Source organism: Papaver somniferum, chromosome 1 (genome assembly GCF_003573695.1).
Source record: "Papaver somniferum cultivar HN1 chromosome 1, ASM357369v1, whole genome shotgun sequence".
Taxonomy (NCBI): domain Eukaryota; kingdom Viridiplantae; phylum Streptophyta; class Magnoliopsida; order Ranunculales; family Papaveraceae; genus Papaver; species Papaver somniferum.
Genome location: NC_039358.1, coordinates 232,293,948 through 232,313,931, shown reverse-complemented (window position 1 = coordinate 232,313,931; position 19,984 = coordinate 232,293,948). Strand labels below are relative to the sequence as shown.

The following is a 19,984-nucleotide window of genomic DNA, read 5'->3' as shown; positions in this document are numbered from 1 at the left end:
GTCATAGAAAGGTTTAGAAATTTTTAGAAGAGGTTTGGGGTCGAGCAGAGACCAGAGAGAGGCTAGAGGAGCGAAGAACGGGAGCTGCAGGAAGGAGGAGTTCTGCTGCTGCTGCTGCCATTAAAAAGCACGATGAACACGAAGAACAGACTCCACAAGACAGTCGTTTATCAACAGTGACAACGACTTGCTTCTGTGGGTCTTAAAACAACAGCGTCAACAGCAGCAGTGAGTATCGTTATTTACAACAGTGGTGTCTTATCGTTCTTCTTTGGACGCTTAAAGAGGGTCGTAGTTTCTCTGTATTATATTTATCACCCTTTTAATCATATTTTGAGCATCAAATATTTATTTTTAGAACATGATTATTATGAGTAGCTAAAACCCAATCCCAGGGGTGATGGAGGAAGCCATTCTTCCAAAAGTTATGTGGTAAAATTCATTTAAATTTATTTATGCAATCCCTTTATGATTAATTGCACCGAATGAAAATTGAATAAATGATTTTTATTAATTAATTGTGTTTTCTCTTGATGAAATATGCTTGGTTTATTGCTTTTGATATTTCATGCTTGCGATTAACAATGGATGTTTTGAAAATCTGATTTAGGCAATGATTAGAATCACAATTGTTTTTGATTTGAATTATAACGTCTAGAATTGCAATATAATATATTATTGAATCACATGAATTTTGGTGAATGGTGAAATCCTAACCCCTGGTCTTTCCATAATATTTACATCACCTTTGAATTTAATTTGTTTTATCTTTAATTTTTTATTAAGTCTAAAAATTATTTTCTTTTCAAGTCCGAGCAACGAACACCGTATTTACCGCATTGAAATTACAACAACACGTACCCCATCGTTGAATCTTCTTTTTCAAATGCCGCATCAACAAAAATTATTCAGTCCGTCTTTAAATCTGACCATTTTTCCTTTGGTATATTTCTTTCTTTGTTCTTCAGTTTTATTTGGCTCTTTCCTCGGGGATTCTGGTTCAGGAATTTATTGATTTGCTCTATGAGGTGATTCGGGTTCGGAATGATTTTTTCGAAAACCACCGAACATCTGTACTTCCAAATAAACCAAGAAATAGTTGCGATTTTATCCGACCATTGTGAGAATTCTTGGTCCGTTATCCACTCATGTATCCAATTAACTATTGCCAATTCTCGTATTCACTGTTTCTAGAGAGATACCAAACCAAATGGATCTTGAAAAAGGACAGAACCGAAAAAGCTATTGTTCCGATTCTTGATCCTGAGAATCGTACATTGGGCACTCTGTGTTTATGTCCGAATTATGAGCTCCGAGTCTTAAATTTGTTGGAAGGGCTTTTTGAGCTAATTTCCAAACAAATAATTTGATTCTCGGAATTACTTGTATCTTCCATATTTTTTGCCAAGGAAAACTATTTAGGCTATTATCTTCTTGGTTTTGGTTTATAATAAAGTTATATATATTTTTTACCGAGAAGACTCCTGAGGGGTGATGTTGCCATATTATTCTGTCATATTCTTGTCTTTTCGTAGAAATGTCTAGAATCTTAGATCTTATACCTGGTTCAAAGTAAGTACTGAGCTTGTCTTGATCCCAGGTATCATCAGAAGTCATTAACTCACTTACCCTATGCGGAATAGGATCTTGAATATTAATGGGTTTTTGAATAATATCTGTATTAGGCACCCATTTATCTATCCAAATATGCGCAGAAGCTCCATTTTTTACTTGCCAGACAAAATTTCCTTTAATGAGCTCCAACCCCCTTTTTATGCTAGTCCAAATCCATGATAATTTAGAAGACTTTGAGAACTCCAGAGGGTGGGATTTTGAGAAATATTTAGCTTTGAGAAGTTGAACCCACAGTTGATCTTTTTCTGAGATGAGACGACTGGCAAGTTTAGTAAGGAGAGCTATGTTAAATTGGTGAGGATTCTTAATACCTAGACCCCCTTGAGAAGTAGGCTTGCAGATGCTGATCCAGGCCTTTATATAGCCTCCTCTGTTTTTGGGTTTATTTTTATTCCACCAAAAGTCTCTTTGGATTTTTTCCATTTGATCTAGCGTTTCTTTAGGGAGAGAAAATCACTTGCATCTGGTAGGTTGGAAATCCTTGAAGGATGGACTTTATTAGGACTGTTTTGCCAGTTTGAGAAAGTAATTTAGATTTCCATACTTGAAGAGTGGCATAGTATTTTTGAAGCAGAGGTTCAAAGTTTTCTTTTCTATTTGTATCAAAGAAAAGAGGGGTCCCTAAATATCTCTTATTTTTTGTCAGTAAGGGAACTTTTAGGATCCTCGCGATAATTTTCCCGTTCTTCGGATGGATTTTAGGGATGAAGTAGATACCTGATTTTTGGAGGTTTACCATCTGACCTGTAATCTCGCCAAATCTTGATAGGATATCTAAAAAGTTTTTTGCCTCGCCTAGATTAGCTCTTGTGAATAAAAAACAGTCATCTGCGAAGAAAAGGTGCGAAATATTCGGGGCATCTTTATTAATCTTGAGTCCCGAAATTTTCTTTTCAGAAACATCTCTTTCCAAGATCCTAGAAAGAATCTCCATGCATATTAAGAAAAGGTATGGAGAAAGTGGGTCACCCTGTCTTAGGCCTCTAGAGGTGGAGAAATTTGGACCCGGAAAGCCATTTAGAAGGATAGAAAAGGAAGTGGTAGAAATGCATTGCATTTTGAGGTTAACCCAAGAACTACAAAAACCAAACGCTAGGAGAGCCGATTTAATGAAATTCCACTCTACTTTGTCAAAAGCTTTAGATAGGTCTAGTTTTAAAGCGAAATTTCCTTTTGTAGCTTTTGAATTTTTCATAGAGTGAATAAGTTCATGAGAAATGATAATGTTGTCCGTGATTAGTCTCCCCGGAAGAAAGGCAGATTGATTAGGGGATATTATCTTGTTTAGGATAGGGTTTACCCTGTTAGCAAGAATCTTGGAAATGATCTTGTAAATTTTGTTACTCAGGCTGATGGTCCTAAAATATGCAGGGGTTTGTAGGGTTTTTATTTTAGGAATTAGGGTTATGAAGGAATAATTTAATTCTGGGTTCAGGATTCTGGTTTTAAAAAATTATTGAACGATATAGATTATATCTGGGCCCAGTATATCCCAGTTGACTTTAAGAAAACCTGGTTGAAACCCATCTGTTCCTGGTAATAGTAACTAATAGTAACTTGTAACCCATAATATAACTACTAATTTGCCACATCACACCATCCAACCATGTAATCAACTAATTTCCGAATCGCCATCCCAATTGTGTATAAAACGAGGAATACAATTCTCCTGGAAATTGCTTTTTTTCCTCCCATCTTCAAGTCGGTTAAAGGTTTCCCATGGAATCTCTCTTTCGTCGTTCCTTCCGATCAGATTGCTGTAAGTATCTCTGTCAATTATCATCCTAGTAGTCTCAGGGGCGGAGCAAAGGGTTGACTAACCCTGGATCTAGCCCCCCTAAAATCTCCAAAACCATAAAAATACTCTTGATTTTATAATATATTTTACATTTAGCCCCCCTGATATTTATATTTAGTTCCCTTGTGTGTAGAATTCTTTTTTAGTCTCCCTAATTCTCAAAGTCCGGCTCCGCCACTGAGTAGTCTTCGTGTGTATTTTTTTTCCTTTTTTCTTAACCTCAATTAAATCCCTAGATAAAACCCTAGTTACAGATTTGGGAGGACAAATCGAATTTATAGTTTTTGCTTTGGTAATTAAAATTATAGTTGCCTTGTAGTAGTTTCTTTGAATACCTGAATGACACATTCAGGTGGTGGTGATGGTGCTGAATCACACGCCCGATCAAAGCAATTCGATTAAAAAGCAAATTCTAGTCTTGTTCTCACTACTGATTCATATCGTCACGATGTTAATGAATCTACTGGTGAGCCTGAGACTCTTAGGGGGAAAATTGATCCGAAACAATTTGGGGATAGGGTTTATAGAGGTAGAACAGTTGAGCTTGAAGAGAAGATTAAGAAATCTAAGAAGAAGAATAAGAAACCAAGGAATGATGATCAGCGACGGAACCAGGATTCCATGTTTGTCTAGAGACAGGAAAGTATAAGAAAACTCTGTGTTTCTTGTTATTCAATGGTGAAAATACAATGGCTATATATAGCCTTACAAAAGCAACAATGTAGGATCGAAACAACCACGACTAACAAGTGGTGTTACTAGCAACAAGAATAATTCAAACTAAACTGATTGTCCTGAACAATAGGACTTACATGCCAAAGACTCGACTAACACTAGTTTATTGGACTGAATACTTCAACATATCCTCCCTTAAACTGAACATTGAAATTCAGTTTAGAACTGATGCAGAACACATTCCAAGAAGACCTCTAAGCCTCACAAACGGATTCGACTTCAATGGTTTTGTCATGATATTAGCAACTTGATCTTGACTGGGACAATGAACTAGCTTAATAACGCCTTCTTTAGTGAGATCACGAAGAAAGTGAAATCTGACATATGCTTGCTACGACCATGTAAAACTGGATTCTTAGAGAGAGCAATGCTTGAAATGTTATCACAGAGTATGATTGTGACTCACCGCTTTGAGACTGATGTAGATACTCCAGAACCTTCGTAACCGAATTGCCTGAGTTGCAGCTGAAGATGCTGCAACAAATTCAGCCTCCGTTGTTGACAGGGTAACAATTGCTTGCTTCTTTGAAAGCCAAGACACAGCACCAGTACCCAGCTGAAACACATATCCTGATGTACTCTTGAGTTCATCAATATCACCACCATAGTCATTATCTGTGTAACTCTCAAGATTTATATCTCCTCTCTTCCTGTAGAGAATTCCATAATCATACATTCCTTTCAAATATCCCAACACCCTCATCACCTTCATCTTTGAATTTTCCCCTAGTCATAATATTTCCTTTTCCCATCACCTTCATCTTTGAATTGTCCCTTAGCTTCACTGTTTCTCTGAAGCCTTCATCAAGAATTGAAACCATCTCCTTCTTGCCACTCATATGGTTACTGCATCCTGAATCAAGGTACCACATACATGCTGCATCTTGACCTGTCTTTGGTTCATCTGTGTAAGACATGAACAACATCTCTTCTTCTGCTTCTGCATAGTGTGCCTTCTCTTCAGATTTCTTTGGACATTCATACTGAAAGTGCCCAAGTTTATGACATCCCAAGCACTTAATTGTCGATTTGTCGTAATTAGGCCTGCCATTGCCTCTGCCTCGACCTCGAAAACTGCCTCAACGTCTTCTTCCTCTCGATGATTCTCCATATGTCACCTTCAATGCATGTTCCTCATCAACATGTGCATTTATTCGCTGCTCATGAACCAATAAGTTGCTTTGTAGTTCATCAATTGATAGAGTACTGAGATCTTTAGACTCTTCAATTGAGCAAACCACATAGGCAAAATTTTGTGTCATCGATCTTAAGATGTTCTCAACAACATCTTCATCACTTACCATACCCTTGTGCTGCCTCATCTTGTTGACAATGGTTAAGGTACGTGAAAAGTATCCATTCACAGATTCTCCTGCCTTCACTTGTAACACCTCAAAGTCCCTTTTGAGAGCTTGCAATTGTGCACGTTGTACACGAGCAGTTCCTTGATGCTTCTGCTTCATGGAATTCCAAATACTTTTGGTTGATCCAGTATCTAGAATGGTCTGAAGAACTGATCGATCAATGTCCTGGAAAAGATAATTCTTAGCTTTCAGATCCTTCAGTTTCGCATCATTATACTCCTTCTTCTGAGCTTCTGTAGCTGTTGTATCAACAACTGGAATTCCTTCTTCCACTATACTCCAATACTCCTTAGATCTCAGAAAATTCTCCATCAGCATCGACCAGTGTTCATAGAAACCATCAATGTGACACTCCATGCCTTTTCATCAGGTTTAACTGAGCCTATTAGTGCACTTGGAGTGCCTTGGTCGAAACCCTTGGGTGCTATAATAGTAACTCATGCATATTAGCCACATGTTAGTCCTCTCCTAATTTTTAACGGAACGGAAAATAAAGTTGACTCGTACTTCTTTTTTTTTTTCATAATCTCTTTCCCTTTCTCTTCTGTGTTTCCGGCGATTATTGCTCTCTAAAATTTACTTTTTCTTTTGTGCTAATCCTTGGAAGAGTTGTTGTATTTGAAGCTAGAAAATCAACCCATACAAGTTATTTGTATATGCATGCTGGAATGAGGGAAGTTGGAGTTGGAGGGATTTGCTTCTTCCACTCTCCCTTCTTCTTTTATTTCCTCTCTCTTCTTCATCAGTTTGCGTCCTCTTTAAAAAAAAAAAAAAAAAAGAAATGGTAAGAACAAGATTGAGAATCTTATATGAGCAAACTACGTGGAGATGAAGTTCATTGAGTTGTTGCTGTTGCTTGGATTCGTTTTCTTTGGATTGATGCTGATTAAGGGTTTTTGACAAAATTAGATGATTAAACTTCAAATTCAAATAATATTAAAGCTTTTCCTTAGCTGTAAATTTTGTCAATTCCAGTATTATCAATTTGAATTGGTTTATAAAATGTATGACTAGGATTCTCCATATAAAATTTGGGGCTCTTCTCAAAATCTATTTGTAAATAGATAAAATGATTGATGCTGGAATAAATTTGAAGTGCATCTTTATTTCTCAAATTATATGTTTGTCTGTGATATTTATCTAAGTGAGAAGCCCAACATCTTCATATCATGCACATCTTAGTTTAACATTATCCAGTGATTTTCATAAACTTTAAACATGCAAATATATTGGATAGTCTTTGTATCCGAGATTTTGGACGATCCTCTTTAGGAATTGGTTCTTGTTATTTGGCTAAGCCCATAAATTCTATAAGAATTCATTTGTTATTCTTTCACTTTACTGTTTCATATATCCCTTGTGCTAAATGGTAGTTCTAGACTTTAACTTAGGGATATCAGATGATACAATATCTTTGTTTGCTTAAGGTTAACAATGGGGTTAGTATGGTGGCAAGTTTGAATTGGGAGTTAGTTGGGTTCCTTGGCCACTAAAGGTATGTGGATAATATTCTTGGTAATTTACTAATATTTACATTATTATGAATATAGTGCGGAATTGCTACAATGGCTTGTTTAGTGAAAGAGCTGTGGCAAGTTAATCAGTGAGAATTGATGCTTCTTATACTCTCCCTTGTATTTCTCTGTCAGTTTGCATTTCTAATTGGCACAAATGATATAGAAATGTTCAATGGTGTTGTTTCTGCATATGGCCTCGACGTTGATTTCTGTTTATATGATCATATGAATGCGTGTAGTTAGAATGATCCAGGAACCCCTAACTTGTATGTGTGCAAATGCTTATTGATCACGTGTTGGACTTGGTAGGATTTGTGATTTGAATTTCAGAGTGCGAACATGATGTATTTGTTAAAATAGTTATATGAAAATCTAATTAGCATTAGCCATTCTCGCATTACGTTTTGAAAATGTTGTCATGAAGGTCGTGCAAAAGCATGTGCAGTACTAGACATTATGATATTTGTAAATTAAGGGAGCAAATGAAAACTCTCACAGTTCACTTTGTGCTTATCTCATTGGCTAGTTCTATTTAGTTAATAGTTAACTAGTAGCCTAAGTTAGTTGAGTTAATATAAATTGAGGAGAGTTGGTATTGAAAGTTGTCGTCAAGGATGGGATTCCATTGGAAAAGCTATCATGGCTCTCTTTAGTTGGCGGTTCAAGGTTTCTACTGAAAAGGTGAACCTAGCTAAGACATATAATTGGTAAGCACCACTTGTGTACCTTGATCTATTTTAGCATTTCAATAAGATGGTCCAGATGGACGACTTTTTGTAATTTTAGTCTTGCTTACAATTGAGATCAATTTGCTATATTGTTTTACGGGATGCGATAATTAGGGTCATTAGTGAGTCAAAATTGTGAAATGTTGCCTTTCGGAAGTTTATAAAGTATCATACTTGGTACTCTTAAATATTTATGTAGTGATGGGGAATACAAATCTCTCTTAATGTTTAGACCTGGGGTTTTCTATTCTGTCTGGTCGATACGGGTCAAATTATTAGTTAAGAAATGATCTTATGATATGCTTATGTTCTTAAACTAGTGGAATAACATACTTGCAGATCATACTTTATCAGGCTTCAGCCTGCATTTCTTTCTATAAGTTTGGAGCTGCGTATAAATACCCAACGCAATTTCCTTTGCTGGTGCACTCTTTTGTGGAATGTAATATTAATATCATTTGTACCGCTAATGTTCTATGCTTATACTGTTTACATATATAAGTTGTATGTTAAGAGAACATTCTTACTTTAAGTTAGAAATTAGTTGCTGGCAGTATCGATTTTAGTTGTGTTACCAAGTGATAGTGGATGGTGTAGTTCTTCCGTTTAGACTGATCTTGCGAAGAAATTATAAGATTTATGACGTTTTTGCTAAGGAATATGAAATTAGACTAATTATAATAATGTGACTTAATAAATTGTTAGTTAGTGAACACCAAGTTTTGTACTGCCTTACATATACGATTTTTGCGTCATTTCTATGGGAACTTCTGCTTTGGTCGTATCATGACTTTCCTTTCTGGTGTTGTTCACAACAACGTTGTTTAGACCACTTTGTACGACAAAGTGAGTGAAATTGGTCGCACTCATCGTGGTGGATATTTTATTCTTGTAATAGTTTGCTTGCTAGACCAACCGAACATACTTGAGATGAGATTCTGCAGTAGTGGTTGTAATTTGTCTGTCATGAGTTTAGTTGCCAGAATCTTGGTCGATCATATTGCATAAATGAATCTCGTGGAAATTAGTGAGAGTATGTACTTGGTTGTTGGTTGGCTTGAGCAGCGACTACGTTAATGGGGAAATGAAGTTGTATTTATGTTTTAATATTTTGTTGGCATCTTTCTCTATGGTTAGATACCCTTATATATTAGACATTTGAACTTCACAGTCCTTCAGCTTCAGAACTAAACTTTAGGATTGAGTCATGTTTAATCTCTCACGTTTCGTTAAGTGATTAGGTTCATCGTTTACTACCACAATGGACAGTTGCCTTCTATTACTAGTTTTAAGTGCTTGTGGTCATGACACTATCTGTTTTCTTTACATTATTCTAGCGAGTCTTGTTCCCATATTGTTGCCATTGCTTTATGAATATAAGTATATATGCATGATGAGAGTGATCACTGTACACTAGTAATGTATTTTTATTCTGACATGTGGATTAATCTATTGGACTTCAAAATTGAATGTGTATGGAGTTTGGAGATTTAATAGTATTGTGCTGCAGTGTCTCATCCTTAGTGTTGCGAAGTAGTTAGAGATAGTTGCTGTGATGACCAGCAGTTCATACTATCTAAACAAAAATGACGAACTACGGTCGTGCTTGATCCCTTCAAGCAACGGAAAGGGTACGTAGGCAGCCACAATGCGGTTCGGCACAATTCAGCACAAAATTGTTCATATCATCTGAAGTGTTGGTTGCTGCTTGGCAGTTCATACCATCTATTCGGAGATGATTACAACCTAGAAGTTTATAAAATGTTTTGATAGAGGTAGTTGCAGTACTGGCTGTTCATACTACCTAATAATGAGATGATAGTTACTTCTTCGAGATAATTCATACTATTTGATAGCCATACAGTCCGTTAGACAAGAGATGATTATTAACCATTCAAGGTAATTCATATCATCTGCCTCGGCTAGTGAGTTAGGCAATGGTGATTATCGTGCGAGGTAACTTATATCATCAGAAAAGGGATGGTTACTGCAAGGTAGTTTATACCATCTACTAGGCCATAATTGGCACCCCCCACTACATTCGGATCACCCATCTGATGCGGTGTGTGTTGTCAGACCGACTGGGGAACCCCACCACCTCGGTGGCTACCCGGAAGACCATTGGGACAGGCCGATGGTGGCTGGTAACCAGAACTACCCTGACATTGGCACTGGTCGTTCCTCACCCGTCTGATGCGGTGTGTGTTGTCATGCCCACTAGGGAACCCACCACCTCGGTGGCTACCCGGAAGATCATTGGCACTGGCCGTTGGTGGTTGGTAACCAGAACTACCCTGACATTGGCACTCACCGTTCCTCACCCGTCTGATGCGGTGTGTGTTGTCAGGCCCACTAGGGCACCCCACCACCTCAGTGAAGGCCAGTTCACTACGGCACCCCACCACCTTGGTGGCTACCCGGAAGACCATTGGCACTGGCCGATGGTGGCTGGTATCCAGAACTACTCTGACAATTCTGACATTTACTTGACCTTTAATCGAATTGGTCCGAAATTTTGAAAGTCTAGTTTATTGAGTGGCGTATCAGAGAGTCGGAGCGGGCCAAGCGGGTCGTAACCCAACCCGTTGGAAGCGAAATTTTCCGGTCTGTTACAAATTGATGGTTGAACAAAGCTGCTTTCTGTGGCCATACCTTACTCAAATCACTCAAGGAAAACACTTTTTGTTTCTAACACACACAAATCTTTCACACTCCTTTTTAACAAACCAGCTCTAGCTGGCTCGTGATACCAAATCTAAAGACAGGAAAGTATAAGAAAACTCTGTGTTTCTTGTTATTCAATAGTGAAAAGACAATGGCTATATATAGCCTTACAAAAGCAATAATGTAGGATCGAAACAACCACGACTAACAAGTGGTGTTACTGGCAACAAGAATAATTCAAGCTAAACTGATTGTCCTGAACAATAGGACTTACTTGCTAATGACTCGACTAACACTAGTTTATTGGACTGACTACTTTAACAGTTTGGGGGGCTAATCAATATCCTATTTTGCTGCAATAATCATAACTATAGTATGCAATGTGACATGCAGGGGTAGAGCCAGCCTATTATAAGGGTGTGCATTTGTATCACTTTCCAGCAGGCTCCAAAGCCTATTTTAGGCCAAATTAGAATTTTCTTTATAAGCCTAGTTTTGCTTCCTAAAGAAAATTTAGCGCCCCATAGAAAAGTTTTGCACCCATGTCCCACAATTCTTTGCTCCGCCCTTGGTGACATGCTGACTTTCTTTTGTGCATATCAGGTTACAAGTCGAGAATTCTTCCCAAAACACCATTGTCGAAGGTAGCTGCGGTTTGTTGTTACACATCCGTTTTTATCCTTTTGAAATGTTGGTTCCCTCTTATGCCCTTTTCAATATATTTGTGTTTGGGAGGAGAAAAATACGGATTAATGTACTCGTAAACATTGATGTTATTTGAATGCATACACGCAATAGCGTGATCACAAGGGAACTGCTCAGTAAACCAAACCCTACAGCTGCACTGAAACCTCGCAATATTAACAGCATGCGTGTGCTTTCCATCGAAAACTACCCACTCCATGTCACCAGACTTGGTTATTCTCCACTGGACACCAGCACGAATGGAAGCCAACAGTTTTTTCTCTAGCCTGGGACAAATGAATCCTTTATACGTCGCCCCCTTCCTCTTCCATGTACTCATCTGTTCCATAATTTTAAGTCTGATCCAGTTAATAAGTGTTGCAATAGGCATACCTTTTGCTTACTTGATCCAAGAGTTGAAGGACTTTGCAATGTTTGAACACATGTCGCCGTAACGACATCCCAGACAATGTGCATTGGACCAACATTCCACCGGAATCTCACTCAAGAATGTGTGAAGACCATCACATCCCATATCCTTCAACTTTTGCATACCCTGATCAAAGCCTTCATGAGTCGATGAATAGAAACATTCTTTCAACAAACCCATCGCAGCACAATGCTCTCCGTTTTTTCTTGTTGGTCTTACTGCGGACATTATTCTTCAAATGCTGGTAACACCAAGCATGATAGAAAGTTGGGAAAACATCACGAATCCCTTGGATCAAACCCTCATGGCGATCCGAAATAAAAGTTAGTACACGAGGACCTAAGATATATTCTAGTTTCTTCAAGAACCAATGCCAATTCTCAACAGTTTCAGCTGATACGATACCATATGCCAGAGGAAATATTCCTACAGAAACAAAACAAACACAAAAAGAAAAAATCATATCAAACTGACTGAAACTGCTATTGTACAGAATGAAACTAGTTTCATTCTCTAGTCTGACTTCACCAGTTAAGGATGAAACCGGTTTCATCCAGTGATAATCTGACATAAAAAAAAAATTTATGACATCAAAAATAAAAGAAAACGTACAATTATTCGCATTCTTCCCTGTAGCCGCCATAAGACAAACCCTAAATTTTCCAGTTAGGAAAGTTGCATCCAAGAACAGTACCGGGAGACAATATTCGAAACCAGAGATGCAAGCATCGATGGCTAAGAAAAAAATCTTAAACTCGCCACCTTCAACAACTAAATCATCCCTACTACCTGGATCGCGTTTCTTCACGACTTCACACCACCATCTGAAGTCAGTATATGATTTAATGTCCTCGCCATACAATTCCTTGAAACATAATTCTTTCCCGGCATGCGCCTGATCGTAGATCACTTCCAACCCATAATCACTTTTGAGTTCTCTAACAATATCCTTGGCTTTCTTGTTGGGATTCTGTTCAATCTGCTCAAATATCAAACTCTTGATAATTTCGCGCGTAACCGGATCAGCCTTTGTTCCATCACTATAACCAGCACAACATTTGTGTTCCCCGTTATAGTCCTTGAGGAATAAGTGACCCTTCACATTGGAAGTCATGGGAGCTACATGGAACATCCAGTCGCATTCCAATTTCTCCTTGTAATAACATTCCACCGTATTTCGTTCTGGATTGCTCTTGACGACTCTCACCCTGCGACCAAAAAAATGGTTATATTTCTCAACAACAAGACGAGGTTCATCTCGTCCTCCATAAAAATCTTGACCAACACCTTTTATAATAAACTCCCATTCAGCCGCCTTACAAGATCTTTTAATTGCCAACTTTTCATTGTATGTACGTTCTTGAGACATGGGGATATCTTGAGAAGAAACAAGCTATTGAGAGGAAGGAATAGGTGACTGAGCTAAAAGCAACTCCGTCATTGTAGGTGTAGGAGTAACTTTACTGCTGCTCGGAAGATGACAAGGATTAACCAACTGATCTCTGCTAGGGTCTGGCGCTAAACGAAACTCGTTCATTCTACTGCTGCTCGGAAGATGACAAGGATTAACAACCTGAGCTCTGCTAGGGTCTGGTGCTAACGAAACTCGCTCATTCTACTGCTGCTCGGAAGATGACAAGGATTAACCAACTGAGCTCTGCTAGGGTCTGGTGCTAAACGAAACTCGCTCATTCTACTGCTGCTCGGAAGATGACAAGGATTAACCAACTGAGCTCTTCTAGGGTCTGGTGCTAAACAAAATTCGCTCATTCTACTGCTGCTCGGAAGATGACAAGGATTAACCAACTGATCTCTACTAGGGTCTGGTACTAAACTAAACTCGCTCATTCTACTGCTGCTCGGAAGATGACAAGGATTAACCAACTGATCTCTACTAGGGTCTGGTGCTAAACTAAACTCGCTCGTAGTAGGTTCACGAACAAAATCAGGAGCACGAAGAGGAACACGTTCAAATAAACGAAGCTCCAAGAAAGACAACTGGTTAACAATACACAATGACAAGAAAGAACAGAGCTTCACATCACTGTCAACAACATTGCTTCTCCCCTCATAGTCAAATACAAACTGAATTGAGTCCGGTAAAATGTTATTCCAATAAGAACAGACATGCGCCTTCAACTCATCAACTGTTGGCTTCGTAGTAACTTGGTATGGACACGCATCGGTACCCCGGATAACCATACAGAGAAAATGACGATCCATCTTCAAAAGAAATATATAAAAACAAATCTTCTGAATCTGGATGTATTCAATTGATAATATGTAAACAAATTAGCAGCAATACATACTAATTCAGTTCACATCACAGTTGAACACACAAACTTCACATCTGTGTATATTGCATTGAAAATCAGATTACTAAACCCTAGAAAACATGATTGGAGACAAACCAAAATAATGGATAAATTGAAAAATTTACCAGTCACATAATCAACTAAACCCTGGATATTCAAAATCAACAACTAAAATCAAAAATTAACAAAAATTAATCATCAACAACTAAAAATTGCTTCAAAATCGACAGAGAAACTTCAATTCGACAAATTGAAACTTACCGATTCGACGCTATTATAGAAACTTCAATTGCTTCAAAACCAACTCAGAAACTTCGATTAGATGAAACTCCAATTGATGAAACTTCGATTAGATGAAACTTGGATTCTACAAACGTATTAAACAATCGCTAATCATCATGATTGATAAACGAGATCTGAAGAAAAAAAACGAGCTCTGAATTGCCGATTTCTGCAGAGCTCTGCGGGAAGGGAAGAGGAGGTTCTGCAGAGCTCTGCGGGAAGGGAAGAAAAATAAATTCTCTTTGAAAAGAAGTGTTTAAAAGGTTAGGGGGTATTTTAGGTAAGAGACATTTTTTTTTTAATTTTCCTGGACCAAATATCCAAATTGGCTATATAAACAGAATATTTCTGATTTTTGGCTATATAAACAGTACCAAAAGCTAAGAATCTATATGACCAAGGAATTTTGTGTTTTGGTGTTTTTGACCAATTTTGTGATTTTATTAACTATTGGTTACCATGTAGACGTGAATTTCAAACGTAGTTGTGATCTTGTAAATTATTCATGACGTGCTTGCATAGTCTGGATTCCCCTGCAGTTGTAATCTTGTTAACTACGGTGTGTGGATCTTTTGAAACTAGTTTCTCAGTTGGGAACTAAAGATTATCAAGAGGCCGAGTTCACAAAGTAGCCGATGCTCAAAAGGTTTTGGTTTCTTGCTCGAGTTTAATCAGAATTTTCTTAGTCTATAAATATATCTGAACACAAGGTTTTGGCTTCAACATATAGTTTTCAGTGTCCCTTACAGGATTCGAACCTGCTACTTTCTAATGGTATATATGTGGTTTTCTCACCCAAGGGGATTCGGAGGAATCCAGACCCTCTTCCCATTTTCTTAGTCCTATGATGTAGGCTTTGTGGCTGTAGATGATCGTTCTCAGCTTGGCTTTGGCCTGCTGTGATGATCGTGCGGTTGTCTGACAGACTCCAAAAATCTTTTTGTTTAGTTTTTTGTTGGACTGGCTAATGGGAGTAATGAAACTGGGGAGAAAGTTGGTGGCAACTTTTTTCTGCATATTAAGAGCTTGTTTGCCTGACCGTGCGTTGTCTGACAGACTACAACAATCTATTTGTTGGACTCAGCTGCCTGCTGTGAAGATCATGCAGTTGTCTGACAGAGTCCAAAAATCTTTTTGTTGGACTCAGCTAATGAAAACTGCAATAAGTGGCAAATTTATCTGATTTGCCAGAGAGTAGCAAATATGATTATAGGGAAACACACCTGAGGAAATCTGTCACCCCTGATGTAGAAAAGGAAGGATGTAAGGAGTGGGCTTTGGAACGACTCAGAAAGCAAAGAACCTTGGTTTTTTTTTTTTCCTTTGATGATAATTCATTAAAGTAATAATTCGAACAGAAAAAGAAAGAGAAGAAGAAAGAGAAGAAGAAAAATAAATTCATTAAAGTAATAATTCGATATATTCGAAGGTTACCCAACAAGCATTGATGAGATCACAGAACAGATACCGGCAAGTAGTTTCAAATCTGTATTCCTCCTAGTCAATTCTGAATGTAATGATGAAGATATCATCTTAGTTGCATTCAAGCTACGCTCGCAATGGACTGCGGACTGAGCAGCAACAGCCGCGTACTTTCCAAGCTCATAAGTGTCCGAGTCCAAGTCGGCGACGGCTGCGTCAAGTGCCTTCTCTGCATTTTGGTAATCAAGGCTACATTGTTTCAGACCGTCCTCCTGTGTTACGCCGTGAGATCCATTGTTTGGATTATGATGATCAGTAATGAAGGATAGTGTGTTGGTAGCGTTGGTGCTTGCTAAACGGAAAGAGATATAAGCGAGCGCAACTATATTAGCGTCTGAAGCCCGAGGATCGCTGTATATGGCGTCGAAGCAGAACTTTGGATTTGGGGTTTGATTGCAGACTGAATCCACTCGCTCGTTCGATTGTTCTCCTGCAGTGCTACTAAACAGAGAGATAATAATGATCAGAGGAAGGACGAAAACAAAGTTATGATTGCAATTATCCATTTGGGATGAGTACTCTTTAAGAATTTATTTGCGATAATTAAATATATTAGGAGGTTACCCAACGAGCGTTGATGATATCACAGAACAGATACCGGCCAGTAGTTTCAAATCTGTATTCCTCCTAGTCAATTCTGAATGTAATGATGAAGATATCATCTTAGTTGCATTCAAGCTATGCTCGCAATGGAGTGCGGACTGAGCAGCAACAGCCGCGTACTGTCCAAGCTCATAAGTATCCGCGTCCAAGTCGGCGAGGGCTGCGTCAAGTGCATTCTCTGCCTTTTGGTAATCAAGGCTACATTGTTTCAGAACCTCCTCCTGTGTTACGCCGTGAGACACATTGTTTGGATTATGATGATCAGTAATGAAGGATAGGGTGTTTGTAGCGTTGGTGCTTGCTAAACGAAAAGAGATATAAGCGAGTGCAAATATATTAGCGTCTGAAGCACTAGGATCGGTGTATATGGCGTCTATGCAGAACTTTGGATTTGGGGTTTGATTGCAGATGGAATCCACTTGCTCGTTCGATTGTTCTCCTGCAGTGGTATTAAACAGAGAGATTATAATGATCAGAGGAAGCACGAAAACAAAATTATGATTGCAGTTACCCATCTTGGACGAGTACTCTTAAGAATTTTTTTTTTTCTTATAGAGTTCTGAATCTTATATTGTTGTTGTTGGTCTTTTTATAAGCTCATTCACCCATTTTAGGCCGCTCATTCATTCACAGCTAATGTGACAGGCAACATATGTGTAGGAATGAGAAGTTTCAGTTCTTATACACATCATCAGCTAATAATATCCATGAACTACATTTTTTTTTGTTTGTGGTCGTTAAGATGTGAAATCCATTCTCAGCCGTCAGAACCTAAACAAACAATATATGTCTTTGGACTCTTCAACAAAGATTTAACAACTCTCTTCATGTTAGTAATGACATGACTTTCACTATCCTTGAAATATGAACTGTACACACATAATGAAAAGCCAGAGATTAATTTTTGACCTGGTCTCTGACATAGTGAAAATCAACGCTCAAACTCTTCATTCCCTGATTTGTAGAACGAACTCGTAATATGGTAATTCATTCAGGAAGTTTATTTGAGAATGACAACAAATACTAGCTTCGATCAAAAATACTCTTTGCATATATAGTGTACCATTACTTCTTTTTTTGAAGCCTGCTTTCATGAGCCCTATGCTAATGAACTTACATACCACATGTACTCACCATAAGTGTTAGATTTTACTGTGCAAGGCTCTTGTTTACGAAGTTAGTTTGAGGCCTTCCACTAAAAAACAGAAAAAAAAAATAGATTCTTTTGAAGTAAAACCAAAAAACCTTTATCCAACTATTTCGTTAATTGCTAATTTGCTCCTCATTGATTAGTTAATTATGTCGGTTAATTGATGTTTAATCTTATTAACTATGAAATTAACTAATGTCTAGTACATAATTTATTTATTTTTTTTGTAAGAGACATTGGACAAGAATCATGAATGTTGAGGGGAGAATAGTTCATAAATTGAGCCTCCCTTATTGCTTGTTTTAGATTCTGTTAGTGTGGTTTAGTCTAGTTTTTTGGACTTTTTGTTTTTGGTTAGTTTATGGTGTTGGTCTAAACTTTGAGTTTTTTGTGTTTTTCCCTTATGCTTTATTTGTTTGGATTTTTTTTTGTTTGTATTTTTGTTAATCCTTTATTTTTGTTAATCTTTTATTAATTTATTAAGAAAAAAGAAAAAAATTAGACGATAAATGTGAGATACGGAAGAAGCTTGTGGGTTTGTTTTCTTTTTTTCTTTGATTATCATAAAAAATAAAGGGAATTCTTAAAGGCTTCACAAAAAAAGCGGAATTGATGGGAGTACTAATACAATCTTCAGAAAAATGATGCTAATTTAGGTCCTTTCATAACATTTAACCTTACATGGTCTTAGAACAGAAAAACAAAGTGAAAAAGAAAAAAAAGTTCGTTAACAAACAATAAGTAATAATTCGCGTGTATCAGAAGGTTATCGAACGAGCTTTGATGAGATGACAGAACAAATTCCAGCCAATAGTTTCAAATCTGTATTCCTCCTAATCAATCGTGAACGTACTGAAATCTGTTTCATCATCCTAGTTGAATTCAAGCTATGCTCGCAACGGTCTGCGGACTGAGCAGCAACAGCCGCGTACTGTTCAAGCTCATAAGTATCAGATTCCAAGTCGATGAGGGCTGTATCAAGTGCGTTCTTTGCCTTTCTGTAAGCAAGGCCACATTGTTTCAGACCAAAGATACCCTGAGGCCCATTGAATCGTTGATATTGAAGTTCTTTAATGAAGGATAGTGTGTTCGTAGCGTTGGTGAATGCTAAGCCAAAGGAGATATAAGCGAGCGCAACCATATTAGCGTCTGGAGCACGAGGATCGGTGTATATGGCATCGACACAGAACTTAGGATTTGAGGTTTGGTTGCAGATGGAATCCACTCTCTCGTTCGATTGTTCTCCTGCAGTACTATTAAACAGAGAGATTATAATGATCAGAGGAAGCACGAAAACAAAACTATGATTGCAATTACCCATTTGGAAGGAGTACTCTTAAGAATTCTTTTTTATTTTTTTTTCGGAAGCACTCTGAAGATTTCTGAGTCTTATATTGCTGTTGTTGGCCTTTTTATAAGCACATCCACCACCATTTTAGCCCGCTTATATTTAGCTAATGAGACTGGAAACTGTATGTGTAGGAATGACAAGTTTTAGTTTTTATTGTTTGTCGTCGTTATTGGAATTATGATGTGATGTGAAATCCATTCGCAGCCGTCAGAACCTAAACAAACAATGGCTTCGAAAGAAAACTCATAAACAAATACTTTACATCTCTGTTCATGTATGTCAGTAATGACCTGACTTTCACTATCTTTAGAATATGAACAGTGCATGCATAATGAACAACCAGGGATTTATTTTTGACCTACTCCCTGACCGCGAAAATTAACGCTCAAACTCTTCATTCTGATGTGCATGATCTTAGATGCCTAATGCAGAGAACTAACATTGTTACAGCTCAACCTAGGAGTTGCAGAGAGAAGAAATGTAAGTCCTTGAGCAACCAACACACCCAAAATAGTTCAGCAGCAGCAATACAGTAAAACATCCACATATCAACGTAGTTGGGTTGGGGAGTTAGAAATTTATTAATATATAAAGGTTATTAATTTAAGGGACATATACCAAAAATTTGTAGGTAAACTTGAAATAATCCATGCCGTAACGCGAAGGCGTGAGAAAGAATAATTTTTGTTTATAATAATTTTAATAATTACTACAAAATATGATAAGACTTAGACTACAAGTGTAGAATAGTATCCCAGTTAAAGAAAACTTGATTCATAGTAAACCATTTAAAAAACATGGGGATTTTAATAAAGTGCCACACTTCCAATTTGCAGTTCAAGAACATGCCACCGTTTTTTTCAGAGTTTATTTAATGCCACACATTTGACCTTTTCCATCCAAAAAAACTGTTGCCATCAGTTAATGCATAGGTGGCAGTTATCCAGCTTAGTAAAAGACATATACACCCTCAAATTCATAGTGTACCCGTCTATAACCAATTCAATCACCATTGCGTTGTTCTGTTGCCATGAACCATCATGAGAACGGCGAGACTCCATACCAATTTCTCGACTTGCAGATAAAGCCCATCAGCCAGCGTATACACCTTACCTCTTTCCGTCTTCTCACTTGGACGGAACAACACCTTCAACTGATCCGGACGATTTGTGAGAAAGAGAACGGCAGAATGAGCATCTTCTGTAATGCACTAGCTGACATGGAGTTGACATCCTCTTCTTGCCCT

The 19,984-nt window shown here is 37.8% G+C and overlaps 2 protein-coding genes across 2 annotated transcripts; both read right to left on the bottom strand.

The window, feature by feature from the left end:
* Positions 1 to 5,247: 5,247 nt before the first annotated feature.
* On the bottom strand, positions 5,248 to 5,631 carry LOC113340747. The gene has a single exon (XM_026585824.1). The coding sequence runs from the start codon at positions 5,629 to 5,631 to the stop codon at positions 5,248 to 5,250; it is 384 nt and encodes a 127-aa protein (XP_026441609.1).
* A 12,522-nt stretch (positions 5,632 to 18,153) lies between these two features.
* On the bottom strand, positions 18,154 to 18,708 carry LOC113272288 (cell wall / vacuolar inhibitor of fructosidase 2-like). Its single transcript, XM_026522147.1, has one exon. The coding sequence runs from the start codon at positions 18,706 to 18,708 to the stop codon at positions 18,154 to 18,156; it is 555 nt and encodes a 184-aa protein (XP_026377932.1).
* Between the last annotated feature and the right edge of the window lie 1,276 nt (positions 18,709 to 19,984).